Here is an 18,608-nt window from a genome sequence, read left to right as displayed (position 1 = left end):
GAGCCTGGCATCATGGAGGCCACCCTCTTCTGATGTGAGACAGACACGGACAGGGCAGGCCACGTGTGGGCCTTAGAGGCTTTCAATACAGGCTTTCAGGGGAGGCCTTGTTTATGAGTGAAGCTTGAAGCAGAGGAAGTAAGGGGTGAGCTACAGGGGGGTCTGGGGAAGAGTTTTCTAGGCAGAGGGAAAAGGAAATGCAAACCCCAGAGGGAAAAGGAGCTGGAACTGTTCCTGGAGAGTGAAGGGGAAAGGGGTTGAGGTGAGGTCAGGAGCGTGTGTGTGTGTGTGTGTGTGTGTGTGTGTGTGCAGGCATGCACACTCACATGTGGAGGGGGTGGAGAAGGGGCTCTGGCTGCTCCTCTGAGGAGGTGGAAGGTGCCGGAAGTTGTTGAGCACAGAAGCATTCATTCATTCACCAAATGAGCAACTACCGGCTATGCTCCAGGTGCTGGGGATAGAGCAGTGAGCAGACAGGCAGAAACTCCTGCTCCCAGGAAGAGGAAACAGAGACACAAACTAATGAATAAATCGTCTCTTGGAAGTGCTAAGGGGAAAAGAAAAATGGGAAGCAGGTTAAGTGGCAGGATTGTGTGCACAAATGTGGAGGGAAGTGTTTGAATAACATCCCAGCAGGCCTTGTTCCAGGAGGTAGCATTATATGAGAGAGATAAAAATAGAAGCAACGTGGTAAGCTTTGTGTAAGTGTAATATACATAGATAAAAGTTCATAAATCCCCACATCACTGGACCACGCCAGCAGCCTCTCAGAAACCCAGCCCCTGCTCCTTCCCGGCCGTCACCCCCAACGTCACCAGTCTTCTGACCTCCATCACTGCAGATGCCTTTGCCCATTTATGAACGTGGTATAAGTGGGATCATACAATACAGGGTTTTTTGTATGTGTATTTTCTTCCACTCAGCCTCAGGCTTTTGTGATTCACCCTGCTGTCTCAGGCAATGGTATTTGAAGCTCCTTTTAGAGGTGCAAGTGTGTTTGCTGCATGGAGAGCAGCAGGGAGGGGAGAGTGGACCCAGGGAGGGCTGGGGGGGGCTGTCATGTGATCCAGCAGAGCCGGAGCTACTGAGACTGGGTGTGAACAGGGAGGGGTGAGGAGCGGCGCATTCTGATGTATTTTGAAGATAGAGCAAACAGCATTTCTTGTTGGATTTCGTGTGGGATATGAGAGGAAAAGAAGTCAGAGATAACCAGGATGTGTGGCCTTAGCCCATGGAAGGCTGAAGTGAGAGTTTAGGGAGGCTGGTGACTGCAGGGGAGCAGTCTGTGGAGGAAAGCCGGGTTTGTGTTTGGACAAGCTGAGCGTGGTGTGTCTATTAGATGTGCAAGCGGAGACGTGAGCTGGTCCTCCTGTTTCTGAGCCTGGCTTTTTATGGAGAGGTCCGGCTCGGAAAGGTGTGCTGGGGAGTTATGGGCATTTTGCTGTCGTTTAAAGCCAGGTCATCAAGGGGACAGGTACAGAAAGAGAGGGAAAGCTTTTGCAGGCCCAGCTCTGGGGCACTGCAGCATTTACAGGGCCAGAGACAAGGAGACATTCGCAGGAGAGACTGAAGCGGGAGAGGATCCAAACTTGGAGGGTCAAGTGAAGGGAGTCGTATGGATGGTGTGCATCATACAAAGTGGGCAGCCCTGTGTAAATGTTGAGCAGAATCATTACCAAAAATGGTCAGACAGACTGCTCCAGATCCCACGACACATTCCCTCTGGGCCTGCCATGCCGCTCTTTGGGAAGAGTGGTGGTGGTGTAAATATGAGAAAGAAGGAATGCCAGCCTGAGAGGAGGGGGTCTGGGAAGATGCCACGGCTGCTGCCAGAAACTTAGGGAGAAGAAGCTCAGAGGACAGCGGTGTCCCCAACGGAAGCCATGAGGGGACACCTTCAGAACGAAGGAGTCGGGGTGCTGGAGTCATTAGCAAGTTGTTGGCAGATCCTTTCAGTATGTGGGCAAGCCCGCCCCCGACACCTCTATACTTAGCCCAGACCCCCTGTTTATTCTTTCTCATCAAGGCTTTCTCTGTCTCTGTCAGCCTGCCCCATGCAGCTGCAAAAGTCACTTTTAAATCAGCATTAAGTATAAAGAAGCTTTGAAGATAAGCAACACCATCTGTTATGGGTTGATTTGTGTCCCCCCAAAATAGATAATAATGGAGTCCTAACCCCCAGTATCTCAGAATGTGACCTTATTTGGAGATAGTGTCTTTACAGAATTCAATTAAAATGAGGTCACTGGGGTGGGCCTCTATCCACTGTGACTGGTGTCTATGCATAGAGGGAAGACCATGTGAAGACACAGGGAGAAGCTGGCCACCTACAAGCCAAGGAGAGAGGCTGCAAGAGAAACAACCCTGACAACACTTTGATCTTGGATTTCCGGTTTCCAGAACTGTTGTTTAAGCCACCCAGGCTGTGGCACTTCGTTGGGGCAGCCCTAGCAAACTCATACAGGAGCTACCTTTAAGAAAATCACTGCCGTCATCTTTGATTTTAACAGATGTATATCCTTGTTTGTTTCCATGAGCTCCAAGTGATCACTGCCAACAAATCTGCTTTCAAATATGCCAACTGGTCGACCTGCTCTGGGGATGAGTGCAACTTCAGGCTACATAGGCTGGACATAGACTCCTGGTTGAAAGAGGCTGCAAACCTTCAGAATCCCTTCCCTCTGGGTCTCATTCACTCCACCCTGAGATTTCTCCAGGCAACCCTGGGTTCCAAGGCTGTTGCACCTGCAGCTGAGGAGTTTAAAACTCTCCCTGAAGCAAACAGAAAGTAACTTCCAGCATTATCATGGGACAATACGCAGTTTCTTTTTCTAGTAAGGGTTTTTCTTTAAAAAAAAATCTTTTCCCTCCTTACCTTTTTTTTAAAAAAAAAATAAAGTTATTTATTTATTTATTTTTGGCTGCATTGGGTCTTTGTTGCTGTGCGCGGGCTTTCTCTAGTTGCAGCAGGCGGGGGGCTACTCTTCATTGCGGTGCGCAGGCTTCTCCTTGCGGTGGCTTCTCTTGTTGCAGAGCACAGGCTCTAGGCACGTGGGCTTCAGGAGTTGCGGCTCGCGGGTTCAGTAGTTGTGGCTTGCGGGCTCTAGAGCACAGGCTCAGTAGTTGTGGCACACAGGCTTAGTTGCTCCGCAGCATGTGGGATCTTCCTGGATCAGGGCTCAAACCCGTGTCCCCTGCATTTGCAGGCAGATTCTTAACCACTGCGCCACCAGGGAAGTCCCCTCCTTACCTTTAATGAAACACCTTACAGAGGTTCAAGTTGAAAAAGTGATTCCTTGTGTTCATGGGAATAATTGATACTCAAAAGAGTCTTCTGTGAAACCAAGTGGAAACAGAATGAGCTCGGAGTACTTACTCAACATTTTTGTTTGCTCCTCTTCCGTCGGTTTTGCAGAAACCGGCAGTAACAAGCAGGGACATCAGTGGCATCAGGCCCCAGAGCTCGTGTTGCAGTGAAGGGTGTCAGGGTCTCGTCCTTTCAGCTGCATCTGTTATGCATGGTGTCTCCCGGCCTCCCGACTCTGCCAGGCCGCCTGCCACCGCGGCCAGGGGCTGTAGGTGTTGGGAAAGAAAGAGGTCAGTCAAAGGCCCCAATTCAGCCTCCTGAGCAGCTTCACTCCCCCTTCAACCAACTATACACTTGGCCCTTGACAGTGGGACCTTTGTTGGGGGTTCTGGGGGGCTGTCTGTGACAGAGGTAGAAAAAGCGTTATGACGGCAATATTGGAGAGCATTGGGCCTGTGCCTGGACTCATTTGGGGGTTTGATATTTTTGCTGTGGAAGTAGAATCAAAGTGAAGGTTAAATTGGTGAGAGACACTGGTCACTCCATTTTCAGGTTGTTGGATTTAACTTTGTATTTCCAGAGCAGAGTTAGGTCAGCCCCTTAAGGAATGTAGACCCAGAGGCTAATATTTACTCAACTCAAAGTTCAACATAACGAAATGAAAGATTACAGACTGTTAAGACTACTGCCGATTAGATACTGCAGCTCACCTTGAACACCATGTGGTTTTCTAGCTGGCGGTTGAGACACACGGTGTGACGTTTTAATAAGCGCATTCCCAGAAACATTATCGAGTCTCTTTACTATGGACATACTTTGTCTGGCCCAGTTCCCAGGCTGATGGACTCACCTTTTAGGATTCTATACTCTGCTCCTTTCCAGTTATTCATTCTTTTCCTTAATTGTTGCATTTCCAGCATCACGGATGTTTTCGATTTGATGTGCTGCTGAGCTAAGTGATTGTTCTGGAACACATTATGGACGTTTCCAGTTGCCAGTGGATGTGCTGACTTTTCATGCAGCACAGCTAATCATAAAATCCATGCTTGCCCTTCCAGAGGCTCCTGGCCTGCCGCACGGTCCTCCCTTCCAGGCTGTGGTCTTTTACCCATGTGCCCTGACTGCTGTTCGTTCTCATATTCTGGAAATTACACCGTCATTAAGGATGACCAAATCCAAGAATGCAAAGCTTTGGTGAATGAAATACCCTCACTAATTAAAAGGAGGCTGCTTTGAAGTTGTCCAAATAGGCCAGAGACTGCATATAATTAAATCACAACAAGTGTACCGATTCACATCAACAGGTAGAGATTAATGGGTGAATAGTCTGAATAACAAAACATTTTTTAAGAGAAACACAAATCAAAAACAGAGTAGCACATGAGCTCAAATCCAAGGGTGTGGGTTGAACTTCATTAGTAAACTCTCTCTTAATCATGTCTCTGCTTTTAATGAGAGAGCTGTATTTTAAGACCAGAGAAGGAGCCTGAGAATCAGAACAGACCCACTTGTACTTTGCAGATATAAATTTCTCTTACCTTATCGATGCCTTAAATCAAGATGTCACATTAGAGGCCTGTGTTGAGAGAAGGTCTGTAGGACATCTTGTTTGACTGAGGCACGGTTTCTAATTACTCAGAATTTGCACACATTTGGGCCGGACGTGCATTTCCAGCTATTGCGGGCTTGTGGGAAACCCTGATTTCTTAACCAGCCCAGCGACATCAACAATGCATCCTTTCATCTGGTCTTTCTTCAGACATCAATTGGTTCAGCCCTGAATATACGGGACAGTGATAAGTGCTGCTAAGAACATATGCTAAGTATCAGGTTAGGAGCCAGTATCGCCATGCCATGACAATTAACGTAAAATTTTGCTCAAAACCCGATATTCTCAAAAGTGATTTAATTGCTGAGCATTCACTGTTATGCTGTTGAATCTTTGAATAAACTGTATCAGATTCTGGAATCTGTGTCGTATTCTGTTCACGTGGTTAACATTCATGCCTGGCTTGCACCATTAAGGCTGTTTGGAGATAGGGTCTTTCCTGCAGCTCTTCTTTACTTGTGAGCCTTGGTTAAGTGCTTGACCAGTGTGGAAGAATGTTTAATTGTTCTTCAATAAAATTTTTACTGTGTGAAGATAGGGCAGAGGGTTTGCATATTCCTCATACTCTGCTTCCTCTTAGCGTTAAATCTTATATTAGTGCGGTACCTTTGTCACAGCGGATATGCCAAGATCAACGCATTATTCTTTACTAAAATCCATACTATTCATCTTTCTTTGGACTTTTGGATATCTTTTTTTGTTCTAGGATCCCGCTCTGGTTACCACATTGTAGGTAGTCTTTGCTCTAGGTTTTAAAGTGTAATTTTGACATGGATCAAATTATAAACTTAATGTATCATTGCATGGCAACCAGCCACACTTAAATTTTTCCATATTAAATGCTCTCCTTTCTTTAAACATCAAAAAACTAATAAAGAGTTAATGATCACTACCTGATTGATGCTATCAAAGGTTTGAGTTTTCCGGTAGCTTTACACTGTCGCCCTGTGTGTTTTTTTTTACAGTGAAGATCACTCACATCCAATGGAAAAAATTAGAGCATCATGAATTCACATTTTTTTAAATAAGTTTATTTTTTTTTAACTTATTTTTATTTTTGGCTGCGTTGGGTCTTTGTTGTTGCACACGGGCTTTTTCTCTAGTTGTGACGAGCGGGGGCTACTCTTCGTCGCAGCGCGTGGGCTTCTCATTGCAGTGGCCTCTCCCGCCGCGGAGCACGGGCTCCAGGCTCGCGGGCCTCAGTAGTTGTGGCACACGGGCTTAGTTGCTCCGCGGCATGTGGGATCTTCCCGGACCAGGGCTCGAACCCGTGTCCCCCGCATTGGCAGGCGATTCTTAACAACTGCACCACCAAGGAAGCCCCCGTGAATTCACGTTCTTCATGGACACGTGTGGTGTTAGTACAACGTTTAGTATTTTACCAAAACGAAGGACATGTAGATTTGCTCCAAGTAGTAACCTGGTTTTCAGAAAACAATAATTAAGTCCTGAGGAGTTAGGGCAGCCAAATCCTCCCAGAACCTTCTCTCTCTTTAGGTCTTCCCCATCTCCAGTCAGCCAGCTGGGGTGAGGGTACTGGCACCAGGTAAACCCAAGGGGACCTTTGTGTAAAGAAGCACTCAGGACAGCCATGTGGGAGGTCTGACTAGACTCACACCACCTTGGACCAGTCGCTGACTGAACTGGGCTGGCAGTAATTGCCAAGGTGGGTTATGGGGTGAAGAAGGTGGATAGAGGTCATTCGTCCGGCCCTGGTGACCTGCAGAAGAACATGCTAGTTGGGGAGAAAGCAGATGACACGAGTTCCCAATGCTGCATTCATTTTGGTGGCCCCTAAACTCACAGTGATGAAATCCTTCCTTAGTTCTTGTCACGAGCCATGTCTTATCTACAGCAGGAATGTGAACGTGTGCTGGTCTCTTCCGAGTGAGACTTTCAGCTCCTAAACCATCATATCTTTGGATAAATAATCCTAGTTCTCTGGCTTTTCATAGTTCTCTGTCTTTCATCCTTTAGTCATCACTGTGTCTCCCATGCGTCCTCCACATCCTGTCTACTTGGGCAGCCAAAACCTCCCCACAGGGTCTGGGCAGTGGTCTGATGTGCTGATGTAGCATTTAATGGCCTTTGCTAATCACTTAGTACATTGTGCTTCTCTCTAGCCTTTTTTTTTTTTTTTTCTCTTTTTGGGCATGAAATTTTAAAAACCTAATAAAATTAATGTTTGTTCAAAAGCCCACATATTGTATGATTCCATTTATATAAAATGGCCCAAACAGATAAATCCATAGAGACAAAAAGCAGGTTAGTGGTTACAGGGTCTGGGGGAGGTGGGATTCCGGGGGACTGCTAATGGGAACAAGGTTACTTTTGGTGGTGAGGAAATATTGCAGAATTACATAGTGGAGATGGTTGAACAACCTTGTGAATATATTAAAAACCACTTGATTATAGACTTTAAAATGCGGACTTTTGTGGTATGTGAATTATGTCAGTTAAAAGCTTGATGCTTGTTCGTTTTAAAGATGTTGAAAAATAAAATAAAAGAGGACATTTAAATTACCTATATAATTTCAGATAACTAATAGTGACACTTTGACGTGTGGGTGGAAGTTTTTGTTGTTTCTGTTTTACATTTGTTTCATTTTTTTTTTTCCTTTGGGTTGTTCTTGACCCTTTTAGGGCCAGGAGAAATCCTGTTGGAATCTGACGAGGCACTAGACCCTGGTCTCACTTGTCCCCATACCCCAGGTTCACATTTGCCCCTGTTACAGTTTGCTTGTAAATTTTAGGAGGTGCAGCATCTTGAGTAAAGATGGCTGTTCTGCACTGTAGGAGAATGAAGACTGTTAACTTCAGAATGTAAATACTGCCCTTGTTTCTCAGGAAGCAACAACAGGGCCTAGTTTTGCTGGAACTTAAGGTGTCAGTTCTAAGGACCGAGGTGATTGGATATCGTGAATTTATTCACACATTTGACTTGCAGAGGAAATGGGCAGGATCTTAGCCACTGTATGCTTTCACATCTAAGTCCCAAAGCTTGGGCTCCCTGATATTAGCCTGGTGGGCTACTTGAAACTTACCTGTTTTTCCAAATATGTAGATGACGCTCTCTTGCTCAAATACCCAAACTAAATTTTACCTAGGGTAAAAATTAAGGCTGAGGAGAAACAAAAAATCAAATTCCAGTGTATGTGCTGACCAGGGCAATATATTCAGGGAGAATCTCAGCATTTCTAATGTCGAGAGCAACTTTGCATGTCTCTTTGGGGGTGACATCTGCTCACGAGTCAACCGAAGCATTTGGATCACCTCCGGCTCTTCTCCCATGAAGAGTGTGCATGTCCACCCGCCGGCTTGGATGCTCATGAAAATACTTCTGCTTCCAAAGTAAAAGCTGCCTTGGAAGAGCCAGGAACCTTGTGCCCAGTGGAATTGGGCTAATGGCGCTTATTTTTCTTCAGAGTGTATATTTATTTGACTGTTTCACACCATTTGTCAATTTCTAAGCAGTTAATAATTTTTATGCCTCTTTCAGATATGTGTATATAGTACAAGTGTGTTTGATTTCCTGTGGTCTCTCTACATTTAAACAGTGCTGAGTGATGGTATGTGTAACATGCCAATTTAAAATTTCAAACCCCAACTGAACCGCGTTGATTGGCTTACATAGCTTATGCTCGTCTCTGTCCTGTAGCAGCCCCAGATTCTGTCTAGGTTTTAGTGCTAGGACCATTAGCCCTCAATAGAGACGCAGCATCTGATGTCCTCCAGCTGTTTACAACCCATTGAGGAAAATTAAAATATATGCAACTATTAATTCAGAGAATGATGTGATTGCCATAGGAGAGGTGTACGGTATGTTTTGGGTTGTTTTTTTTTTAATATTTATTAATTTATTTGGCTGCGTCGGGTCTTAGTTGAGGCATGCGGGATCCTCCACTGTGGCGCACGGGCTCTTTGTTGCAGTGCTCGGGCTTTTCTCTAGTTGTGGCATGCGGGCTCTAGAGCCCATGGGCTTAGTTACTCCGGGCATGTGGGATCTTAGTTCCCCGACCAGGGATCGAACCCGAGTACCCTGCATTGGAAGGTGGATTCTTAACCACTGTACCACCAGGGAAGTCTCTTGGGGCATAGTTTTAAAAGATATTACTTCTGAATGGTTGATCAAGGACATTTTATGAAAGATGGTACGGGTGCATGGCTTCTGACGGGTGGGTAAGTTTGGACTGGGAGTGATAGAAAGAAGGACTCGACCATAATTGAATGTGAAAAGCCATGGGCCCATTCAGAAATAACGTCTCCTGTTGGTTGCTTGGGAACTGGGCCTGAATTCTAAGGGCATTGCAAGCTTATGCGTCGCCTCGAGTGTCCTGTGACTTAGGAACAAGCGGGTAGAGAGGATCAGCTTAGACACACGGGTACCCTTAAGTGTAAACCGGCCAGTGTTTGTTTAGCTAAATAATTTGAAGAATCTTGCGTACCTGGTTCTGCCTGAAAATCACTTGTACTTCACTTTTAGACACTAGTTTTTTTGAGCAAGGCCTCATCTTAAGCGGGATCTGAAGTGTCCGGGGGCTTTGTTAGTTCTCGTCTCTCATTTGAGAGACAAGTGGGGTGACCCAATATTGAATTATAAACCGCCTTTAATAAATTTTTAAAAATGTGGTAAATACATATAACATAAAATTTACCATCTTAACCATTTTAAATGCACAGTTCAGTGGCATCAAGTATATTCGCATTGTTGTAAATCCATCACCATTATCCAGCTTCAGAACTTTCTCATCTTCCCAAAATGAAACTCTGTCCCTATTAAACAAACACTAACTGCCCATTCTGCCTCCCCACAATCCCTGTTACCCACTATTCTACTTTCTTTGAATTTGACTACTCTATGTATCTCATTAATCATATAGTGTTTGTTTTTCTGTGTCAGGCTATTTCACTCAGCATAATGTCTTCAAGTTTCATCCATGTTGTAACATGTGTCAGGATTTCCTTCTTTCTAAGCTGCATCATTTTCCATTCTACGTGTGTCCCACTCTTTGATAGGCTTTGATGCCATAAACCCAGATTCATCTAGATGTGTAGTCAGAGTCACCCTTGACTTCGCCATTTCTACCCCCACCTCCATCCAGTGTGACCCAGTCAAGGCCAAGGTATGGGGTGAAAGTTTTGAAAGTAAACCGCGTTGGGATATTGAGAAGGGTCTGTAGGAGGCCCCAAACGGTTTCTAGGTCATCAGTCACACCTGCCCACCCTTCCCCGGCATTCCAGGACGGGGGACCCATGACTGTGTGTTGTATTCCCACTTGAACAGACCAGATCTGTTCTTGCCCTTGGTGTTTATGATTCTGGGAGTGGCTGCTCTCTCTGACACAGCCTCTGAGGTGTGGGGTTGTGATTGCCTTTAAGATGAGAAACTTCTGTCCTTACAGTTATGGGTCGATCAGTTCTTGACTGTTGGCTGCCGGTGGGTCTGGGGGCTGGGAGGGGAATGAATGAGCTGCTGAAGAAACCCTCCAATTCTGAATGTATTCAGAATTACCAGGGACCTCTATTTGGAGGGCCATCTGCTGACTCTGGCTCCAGAGTGTTTAATTTTGCCAGCCCGTGTTTTAATCTCTCTCTCTTTCCCTTAATGAAACTTCAGCCACATGTTTGCTTCCTCCGTATGTGCCGCGAAGCATTTGCATTTTGCTGTTCTTGGGATAAAGCAAGAATCACTTTTGCTGTTGTATCAGATCTGATGCTAGAAAAGCCCTCTGGAAGTTACCATAACGCCTTATCCCTCTAGGTTTTCTATACAGTGGGGAGTTTTGCTAAAACACTATTGTCTCTGAATGAGAAGCAGAGTAAAGGTCCTGAAGGGAAATCTCAGTAATGTGTGTGCTGTGCTCTTTTGCCCAGGGCAAGCAGAGGTTCCCGACCCGAATGACCCTTTGGGACAACTGGATGGACCCAACAGCCCTATTCCAACTCTGAAAGGTAAATTGTGAAGTGCTCTTTGAATGCAAGTGTTCGAAAGTGTTTTCAGAGTACCATGTAGAGGAGCTCACAGTGCCATTCTACTCAAGGCTTGGCCTGATGAAATGGATGGTCAGGGTCCCCTGTGGCCCAGTGCTGCCCCATGGGTGGGTGTGAAGTCGAATCCAGCCTCTGTATCCCAACACTGAATCAAATCTCGGAGACAGAGTTTGGGGTGAAGTGGAAAAGAATAGATTTATTGCTTTGCCAGGCAAAGAGGGCCATAGCAGGCTAATGCCCTCAAAACTTTGTGTCCCAACCTGGAGGGGGGTTGTGAGGAGTTTTATGGTAATGGTTCAAAGAAGAGGGCATGATCAGCTCATGGACATTCTTCTGATTGGTTGGTGGTGAGGTTAAGTGGGAGTCAGCATCATAAACCTTCTGGTTCCAACTGGTCTGGGGTCTTCGTGCTTGTGGGCAGCATACCTTTCACTTCTCCCACCAGGTGGGGGTTTCAGTTTCTGCAAAACAGCTCAAAGATATTGTTATGTATCTCCCTTGAGGGGGAACCAGGACCCTGCCCCAAGGCTGCACTATTGTTTCTTGACTGTTCCTCCCTTGTCTCCACATCCCCTCCCTTCCCTGATTAGCAACTGTTGGAACTGCCCATTGGAACTCAGGGAAGGTCATGGAGGCTGAATGAAGCCTATTTCCTGTAATCAAGAAATGGGGGACACAGGCTTTTGTGCCCAGGAACCCCACGGGGTTCTGCTTAGTATCTGCGCAGTGGCCTGCCTCCCTCCACATCTGTGTCTCTTGATGCAGTTGTGAGGGTGCTGAGGGCTGGTTGAAGCTAGTCAGAAGCCTGTGGGTGGGTGGGAGATAGAGGGCAGGGGTAGACAGATGGCCACTGGAGGGAGGAAGGGGCTTTGGGGGTGTTTCGTGGGCCTGAGTGGAGCCTTAAGAGCTGGACTCCTGGCTTGGCCACAGAGTCTCCTGATGACAAGCGGCCGTCTTCTGGGCTTATTGTCGAGGTGTAATTGTCCAGACTAGGGGGCATCTCAGACAGGCAGGTGGCCCTCCTCCAAAGGATCACCAAAGACCATGTTCTTTGTCTTGTTGCTCCAGGCTTTCCCGGAGGTCACCGTCAGGGTTACTGTTCACTTGGCACACTTTGTTGGCGTCTTAGATTTGTAGAGTCAATAGACCCCATTTCCTGTGATGCAGCCCAGTCACTTGAGGAAGTGACGATTTTCCCGCTTCATCCGCTGTCACCGTATTGCCTTAGATTATTGCGTCAGTCAGCTTGAGCTGCCGCAACAAAACACCACAGACTGAACGGCTTAATCATCAGATATTTATTCCTCACAGTCCTGGAGGCTGGAAGTCCAAGATCAAGGTGCTGGCATGGCCAGGTCCTAGTGAGGGCACTCTTCCTGGTTTGTAGGCAGTGCAGTCTTGCTGTGTCCTCACAGGGAGAGAGAGCGGGCTCTGGTTTCTTCCTGTCTTATAAAGATTCGGATCCCTTCCTGGGGACCCCACCCTCATGACCTCATTTAACCCTAATTACTTCCCAATGGCCTCTCCTTCAAATACTGTCACACACATGGGGTTAGGGCTTCAACATGTGAATCTGGGGGGGACACAGTTCAGTGTATAACAATTAACGATTAAAACAACCACTTCATTTCTGTTTCATTTCTTTTCTTAATCATTATTCAGAACCCAGAAATCCATATTAGTTTCTCAGCCCCTTGCACATTGAGGGTCCCTGTGTCCCCTCAAGAATGTGTTCACCTCCACGTGTCCAAGGCCGGGTCTCCTGGGGATTGAGCAGCAATGACTCAAGTCCACCAGTCTCAGCCGAGTTGACCAGATGTCCCTCTGTGTCCTGAAAGGGCCTCTTGGGGTCACACAGGGAGCTGCTCCCTTCTGGCCTCAGAACAGTCATTTAAATCAACAGAAATAGAGTCACAGATGTAGAAAACAAATTTATGGTTACCAGGGGGGAAAAGGGGTGGGAGGGATAAATTGAGAGATTGGGATTGACATATACACACTACTATATATAAAATAGGTAACTAATAAGGACCCATTTTATAGCACAGGGAACTCTACTCAATACTCTGTAATGACCTACGTGGGAATAGAATCTAAAAATGAGTGGATATATATATATATATATATATATATATATATATATATATATGTATAACTGATTTACTTTGCTGTACACCTGAACTAATACAACATTGTAAATCAACTATACTCCAATTAAAAAAAAATAAGAGTGCATGGATCTACGTGCTGTTGGTAGCGTCTGGTGTCTGGAGGCTCCTTGACAAGGATTTTCCTCTTTAGTATGTTATGCAGTAAATACACAAGTTAGTTTCCTCAGTCGACCCCCTCGAAGTCCTACTTTGGTCGCTGTGACCTTGCTTGTTAGGCGAGGGCCTCTACTGGGACAGGGGTGCGTTCCCCAGACAGACAAGACCCGGTCTCTGGAAGCTTGTGTACAATGCTGGGCCTCAGGAGAGGTTTCTTAGGAAGAAAGATGCTTTTTGATGGTTAGACTCTGAAATCACTGCTCACAAGTGTGACTGAGCCCGAAGTTGAGACAGCCCACACAGATTTCCTGACTGTTCCGTACCAGGCGCTGTGTGAGGCTGGGCACACACTGGTGATCAAAACAAGTTTGTCTCTGCCTCTCAGAGTTTCCTGGACTGGGGAATTGGCATCGTAAGGGAAAACTGGTAAGTTATAAAACTAGGAGTTGTGACGAGTAGTCTGAAGGAAGAAATGAGGGCGTGGTGAACTGGAAGGAAAGGAAAGGGGGTCTTGGTTTAAGGAAAGGATGTTTGTGCTGAGGTCTGAAGAGCTGACATTCGCTAAAAGAAGGTGGGGAGAGGGTGTGTCTGGGGCCAAGGCAGAAGCCTGTGAAAAGACCCTGAGGCCAAGAGGACTCGGTGTCCTGGGGCAGCTGGGAGAAGGTGGGGGCTTATGGGCTGGGGGAGCTGAGGTTGGAGAGGTTTTTCGGTCCAGTACCATGGCCATCAGCCACGTGTGGGTCTTTAAATTTAAGTCAATTAAAATTAAATAAAATTAAGACTCCAGTTCCTTGGTCTTACTAGCTATATTTCAAGTGCTCAGGGGCCACCTGTGGCTAGAAGCCACCGTCATGGGCAGTACAGATCTAGAGCATTCCATTATCAAAGAAAGTTCTGTTGGGCAGCCCTAGCAGAGCATGCACAGCTGTTTAGATGGCAGGGGAAAGCTCTATTTCATCGTAAGAGATGCCCTTCACTCTGGAAAGCCTGGGATGTGGTGTAACCTGATTTACTCTCTGTGAAGATCTCCCTGGCAGCTCTGGAGGATGATGGAGGGGAAGTGGAGGGGAATTAGGAGGGAGGTGTGGCTGGGTAAATAAGTGGATGAGCCACAGTAACAGCCTAAAATCCAACCTGCAGTCATTCCGTGGACGCTAATATCCCCTAGGGAAAACGTGCTCCAGGGCTGTGTTTATATGTGCAGACCTCTCCCTCCAGCCAGAGTGGGGCCTCCTTGTGGGCATGGGCTGGGGTGTGCAGGGGCCTGGAGGGAGTGCTGCACTGGCTACCGCTGTTCTTCAAGCCGAGTGTTCACAGCTGCCCTCTGGGAGGCAGAAGCAGCCGCTGGACTCTTGGTCCACTTGGTTGGAAGATGCATTTGCTAATCGAGGTGCTGAAATGACCATGGGCTAAGCGGTCATAGAAACTTTATTGCCAACTAGCCGTAAGCTCCAAACATCAATAAGTCAGCTTCAGTGGCTTGGGTGGGATTCCTTGACCTCCTTTTTGGTATTCAAGCAACTTCTCAAGCCTAGAACAGGATACTTTCTAATGTCCTCTGCTTAGTTGGGATTGGATTGCCTCTTGATTTTGTTAACCCACTTGTGATTGTTACAACTGTGTGCACATCAGTGTGTGTGCAGGGCTGAGGGGAGTTTCAGTTAGAGTTTGGAAGCTTCTCCAGGGCACAGAAATACCAGTTGCTGAAGTTAATTTGTCAGGCGGGTGTGCGTGTGTGTGTCTGTGAGAATGTGTACACGCTTGTAAAAAGGCAGTACAAAAGGATGCAGAGGACCACAGCAAGCTGGGCCCCTTTTCTGTGGTGGCAGCACCGGATAGTGAAGCATGGTGAGTGCAGCGGTCCGTGCTTGGCTTGGCCAGAAGACAGGCCTGGATTGGGTGGCACTCCACCATCCTGTTGGGGTCTGGGCACTGCTCTCGGCCACATCTCACCCCCAGCCATTGGAGGGATGGAAGGGCTTAGTGTATAGCTCTCACCCAAAAAGCAGTGGCTGGATGCTGAGGCCATTTGTCATTATCACAGTTACGATATTCAGTGTGTCCATCAGTTTCTAGGCATCGAGACCGCAGCAGCCCCTCAGGGACAGGAGCCTGGTGAATGGCCCCCCGGGGAGACTCAGGGGTGTCAGTTATTCCCTTGCAACCCAATTCTCTAGTCCTGTCGTGCGATTTTACTTCCTTATGGGCTATGGCTCTTGCACAAAAGAGGACTCAATCCACTCTTCCTTTCTGCTCCCCCGACCTCCTTCTCGCACCCTCAGTGACGGAAGGAACTGGCCTGGCAATGCCAACCTTATTATTCCATGCATTTTTTTGTTTAAAGAGCTTCAGGGAGCGTTACTGCTTGGCCACATTTGGCTTAAATCATGTATAAAAAATAATAATAGCCGAATGGACTGTATGAGCTATTTCTTTAACCCAGTTACCATTTATGATGCCCACGCATCTGTAAAATTGCAGGCAGGTGGAAACGGCCAGCGGGCCAGTCTGTCACTGAGCAAAACAGGATCTGAGAATTAGTTACAAGGGTAAAAAGCATTTGAGTTCAAATGCACTGGGCCAAGATTGAGCACTTAACATATAATTGGTGGTTGGTATTCAGAAAGAGAGAGATCCCAGAGTCTAGAAGGAAAAAATGAATACAAAAGACACTGTGATTTACAGCTGAAACGTTTGCCTGAAATTTCTGTATTCCAAAGTACTGTCATTGTTAGCACTGAAGGCTTACGACTCCAGTTACAGTGATATTTAACAGGAGTTTTATACTCTTTGCTATATTAGACACACTATTTATTATTATTATACTTACAAAAGTGTGCATTTGGCCTAGAAACCATTTGCTCTTTTGTTCCAAGGCTGTATTTTAAATGCATATGTAACACATCTCCGGTTTTGTAGAATCAGTACTTTGGAATGTGTGTGGGAAGTGGATCATTTCTGAGAGCCCGGACGGGTGGTACTCATCTTGTTCGTCCTACAGCCTCCAAAAATAGACTCGCTTGCTTGTGTCTCCTGTCTTAGGAGAAGGGCTGCTCATCGTCCCCACTGAAACCAGAAGGGGAATCCCTGACTCTCCCCACTTGAGGATGTGTTGCAATGAGAGGTGATCTGAAGGGCATTCTAAATCACAGGGTAGGAGTCGATGCCTTACTTACCAGGCTGCCCCCTGCTATTTGTGACACGCTGTGCTGCAGTGCTGAACTAAAATTTCCTGGGACAGAGAAAAAAAAGCCATCAACAGAGTTCACCATGTTGGCATGAAGACGATGCCTGATGTCTGTTTACTGGGTGCCTGGTTCCTGATTCACATAGGACACAAGGATTGATTAGCATATATGTTGGGTGCATTTCTGTTTTATTCTGGAACTCTTGGTGTGTGTGTGAATGTGTGTGTGATTGTTTCCTGCAGTTTACTAGAGAGTGAGCGTCTCCAGGGCTGATGGCGTAGACTTGAAAACAGCACCCTGCTTGCAGACACAGTTAGCGTGAAGTCTGTGGCTGGGAACTTGGCACCTCCCCTCTGGGTGTCCCCTGGCTGGTCATGGAAACCTGGGGCTCCCCCAGACAGTGAGCGGAGGGCCTAGAATGTTGCCCCACTTCCTCTGGACAGATCTCACATGGGTTTCCAGGCTCTGATCCCTGGCCACTCTCGAGGTGAAGGCTGCTCCTTGAGCTCCCCTGATCCTCCTGCCGGCTGTGAATTTGCAGAGCCCATTGGGCTGCCCGGGATCTGGACAAACTGAGCCATGTTGGGAGAAAGCCTCAACCCACAGATGAGAGATTTCGAAATGTACACAGTCATGTTGTCCAGGGCGGATTGGGAGGTCATACATGTGCACTGGAGCCCACCCTGGGGAGGGCGGGGACACAGCCTGCTTCCAGGGGCATGAGGCCAGTCTCTGCCTCCAAGCCTTCCTCTCTGCTTCTCCTTCTCAGTGTCCCCCACTCACTCTCCCAGCGTAGCTGCTGGAGACCTGCACTTCAGCTGGGATGTAGTCACGGTAACTGGTGGCCATTGTCTGGCTGGACCATCCATTGTTGTCCCTATTGAAGGTGACAGAGAGGCAGTCATTCTTCTTCATCCCACTGAGTTTGAACACCAAACTGCAGCGGGCTTGTTCATGTGTGCTTGTCTAACGTCTGTCCCAGGTGTGTACGTCTGTGTGTGTGTGTGTGTGTGTGTGTTTTTCTCTCCCTATGACCCACCCCTGATATGCACCAGCTCCTATGTGCTCCCAGCCGCCTGGGTTTTGTGTTTGCTTCTCTCTCTCTAAGCCCGCCCGTGCCTGCATCTGGTTTTCTGGGTCTGGGTCTGTCTTCCTGTGCCTGAACCCTCCAAGTGTGTGTATATGTGTGTGTGTGTGTGTGTGTGTGTGTGTGTGTGTGTGTGTGTGTGTGTGTGAATGTATCTGTGTCCCTGTCCCTTTGAAAGGATGTGGGTGTCACCCTGTTTGTCAAATGGTCTCTCTTCCTTCTCCCTCTCTTCTGCTTTTCTTCCTCAATCCCTCGAGCCCCCTGCAGTATTTTCCAAGGGCTGTCATAACAAAGTACCACAAACTAGGTTCCTTAAACAACAGAAATTTATTCTCACAGTTGTGGAGGCCAGAAATCCAAAATGAAGGTGTTGGCAGGATTAGTGCCTTCTGGAGGCTCTGAGGGAGAAACCGTCCATGTCTCTGAGCTTCTGGCATTGCCGGCGGTCCGTGCAGTTCCTGGGTTTGGGGCCGCATTACTCCAATCTCTGCCTCTGTTTTCACGTGATCTTCTCTGTGTCTGTATCCAAATGTCCCTCTTTAAAGGACACCAGCCTTTGGATTAGGGCCCACCCATATGTCCTCATCTCAATTTGATTACATCTGCAATGACTCAATTTCCAGGTAAGGTCACATTCACAGGTTCCAGCACCTCTATCTCACTGGGGGACACAGTTCAACCCACAGCAAGCACCCTGTTCTCCGCCAAACACTGTTACTTACTTTTCTCCATCTCTCAGGTCCTTTAATTTCATTTCCCCCTGTTTTTCTTATTTTCTCCGATTTCCATCCTTTCTAGTCTCACACCCTCCTCTGACCCTGTTGCTCCTCCTGGTAAGCTCCCCTCCTCCAACTCTTTCTGCTGCTGGCTCCGTGCAGACCGCTAGACAGCTCAGCGGGAAGGTCTGAGCCCCTGCCACTGCCCCCAATGGATTTATTGGCCTGTAAATACTTCTTTCTGGGAAGAGCAGCTTTGTCCTCTGCGCTGGCTCTCAGGGTCCCCTCATCACCTGCCCTTCTAGGCAGGCTGTTTTATTTCCCACCAATCAAAGCCCTGTGACCTCATGACCCTCGTACACATGGCTTTCCTTATCTCCTCCCAGGCTAGTCAGTATGATCTGGTAAACAAGCAGATCCTCAAACACCTTAGTCATTTGACC

General features: G+C 47.1%; 1 protein-coding gene across 2 annotated transcripts in view; it reads left to right on the top strand.

Annotated features, from left to right (window-relative positions):
• The window catches only part of ROR2 (receptor tyrosine kinase like orphan receptor 2), a 220,253-nt gene that overhangs the window by 162,071 nt on the left and 39,574 nt on the right, over window positions 1–18,608 (top strand). For both annotated transcript variants that reach the window (XR_009008652.1, XM_057548718.1), the window contains exon 2: window positions 10,791–10,868. Coding sequence is in view for 1 of the 2 variants with exons in the window: in XM_057548718.1 (XP_057404701.1) it covers window positions 10,791–10,868 (78 nt within the window). In the remaining variant the exon portion in view is untranslated. The remainder of the gene's footprint in view (window positions 1–10,790; window positions 10,869–18,608) is intronic.

The sequence above is a fragment of the Balaenoptera acutorostrata genome, chromosome 6, assembly GCF_949987535.1.
Source record: "Balaenoptera acutorostrata chromosome 6, mBalAcu1.1, whole genome shotgun sequence".
Lineage (NCBI taxonomy): Eukaryota > Metazoa > Chordata > Mammalia > Artiodactyla > Balaenopteridae > Balaenoptera > Balaenoptera acutorostrata.
This window is presented reverse-complemented; position numbering and strand designations above follow the sequence as displayed.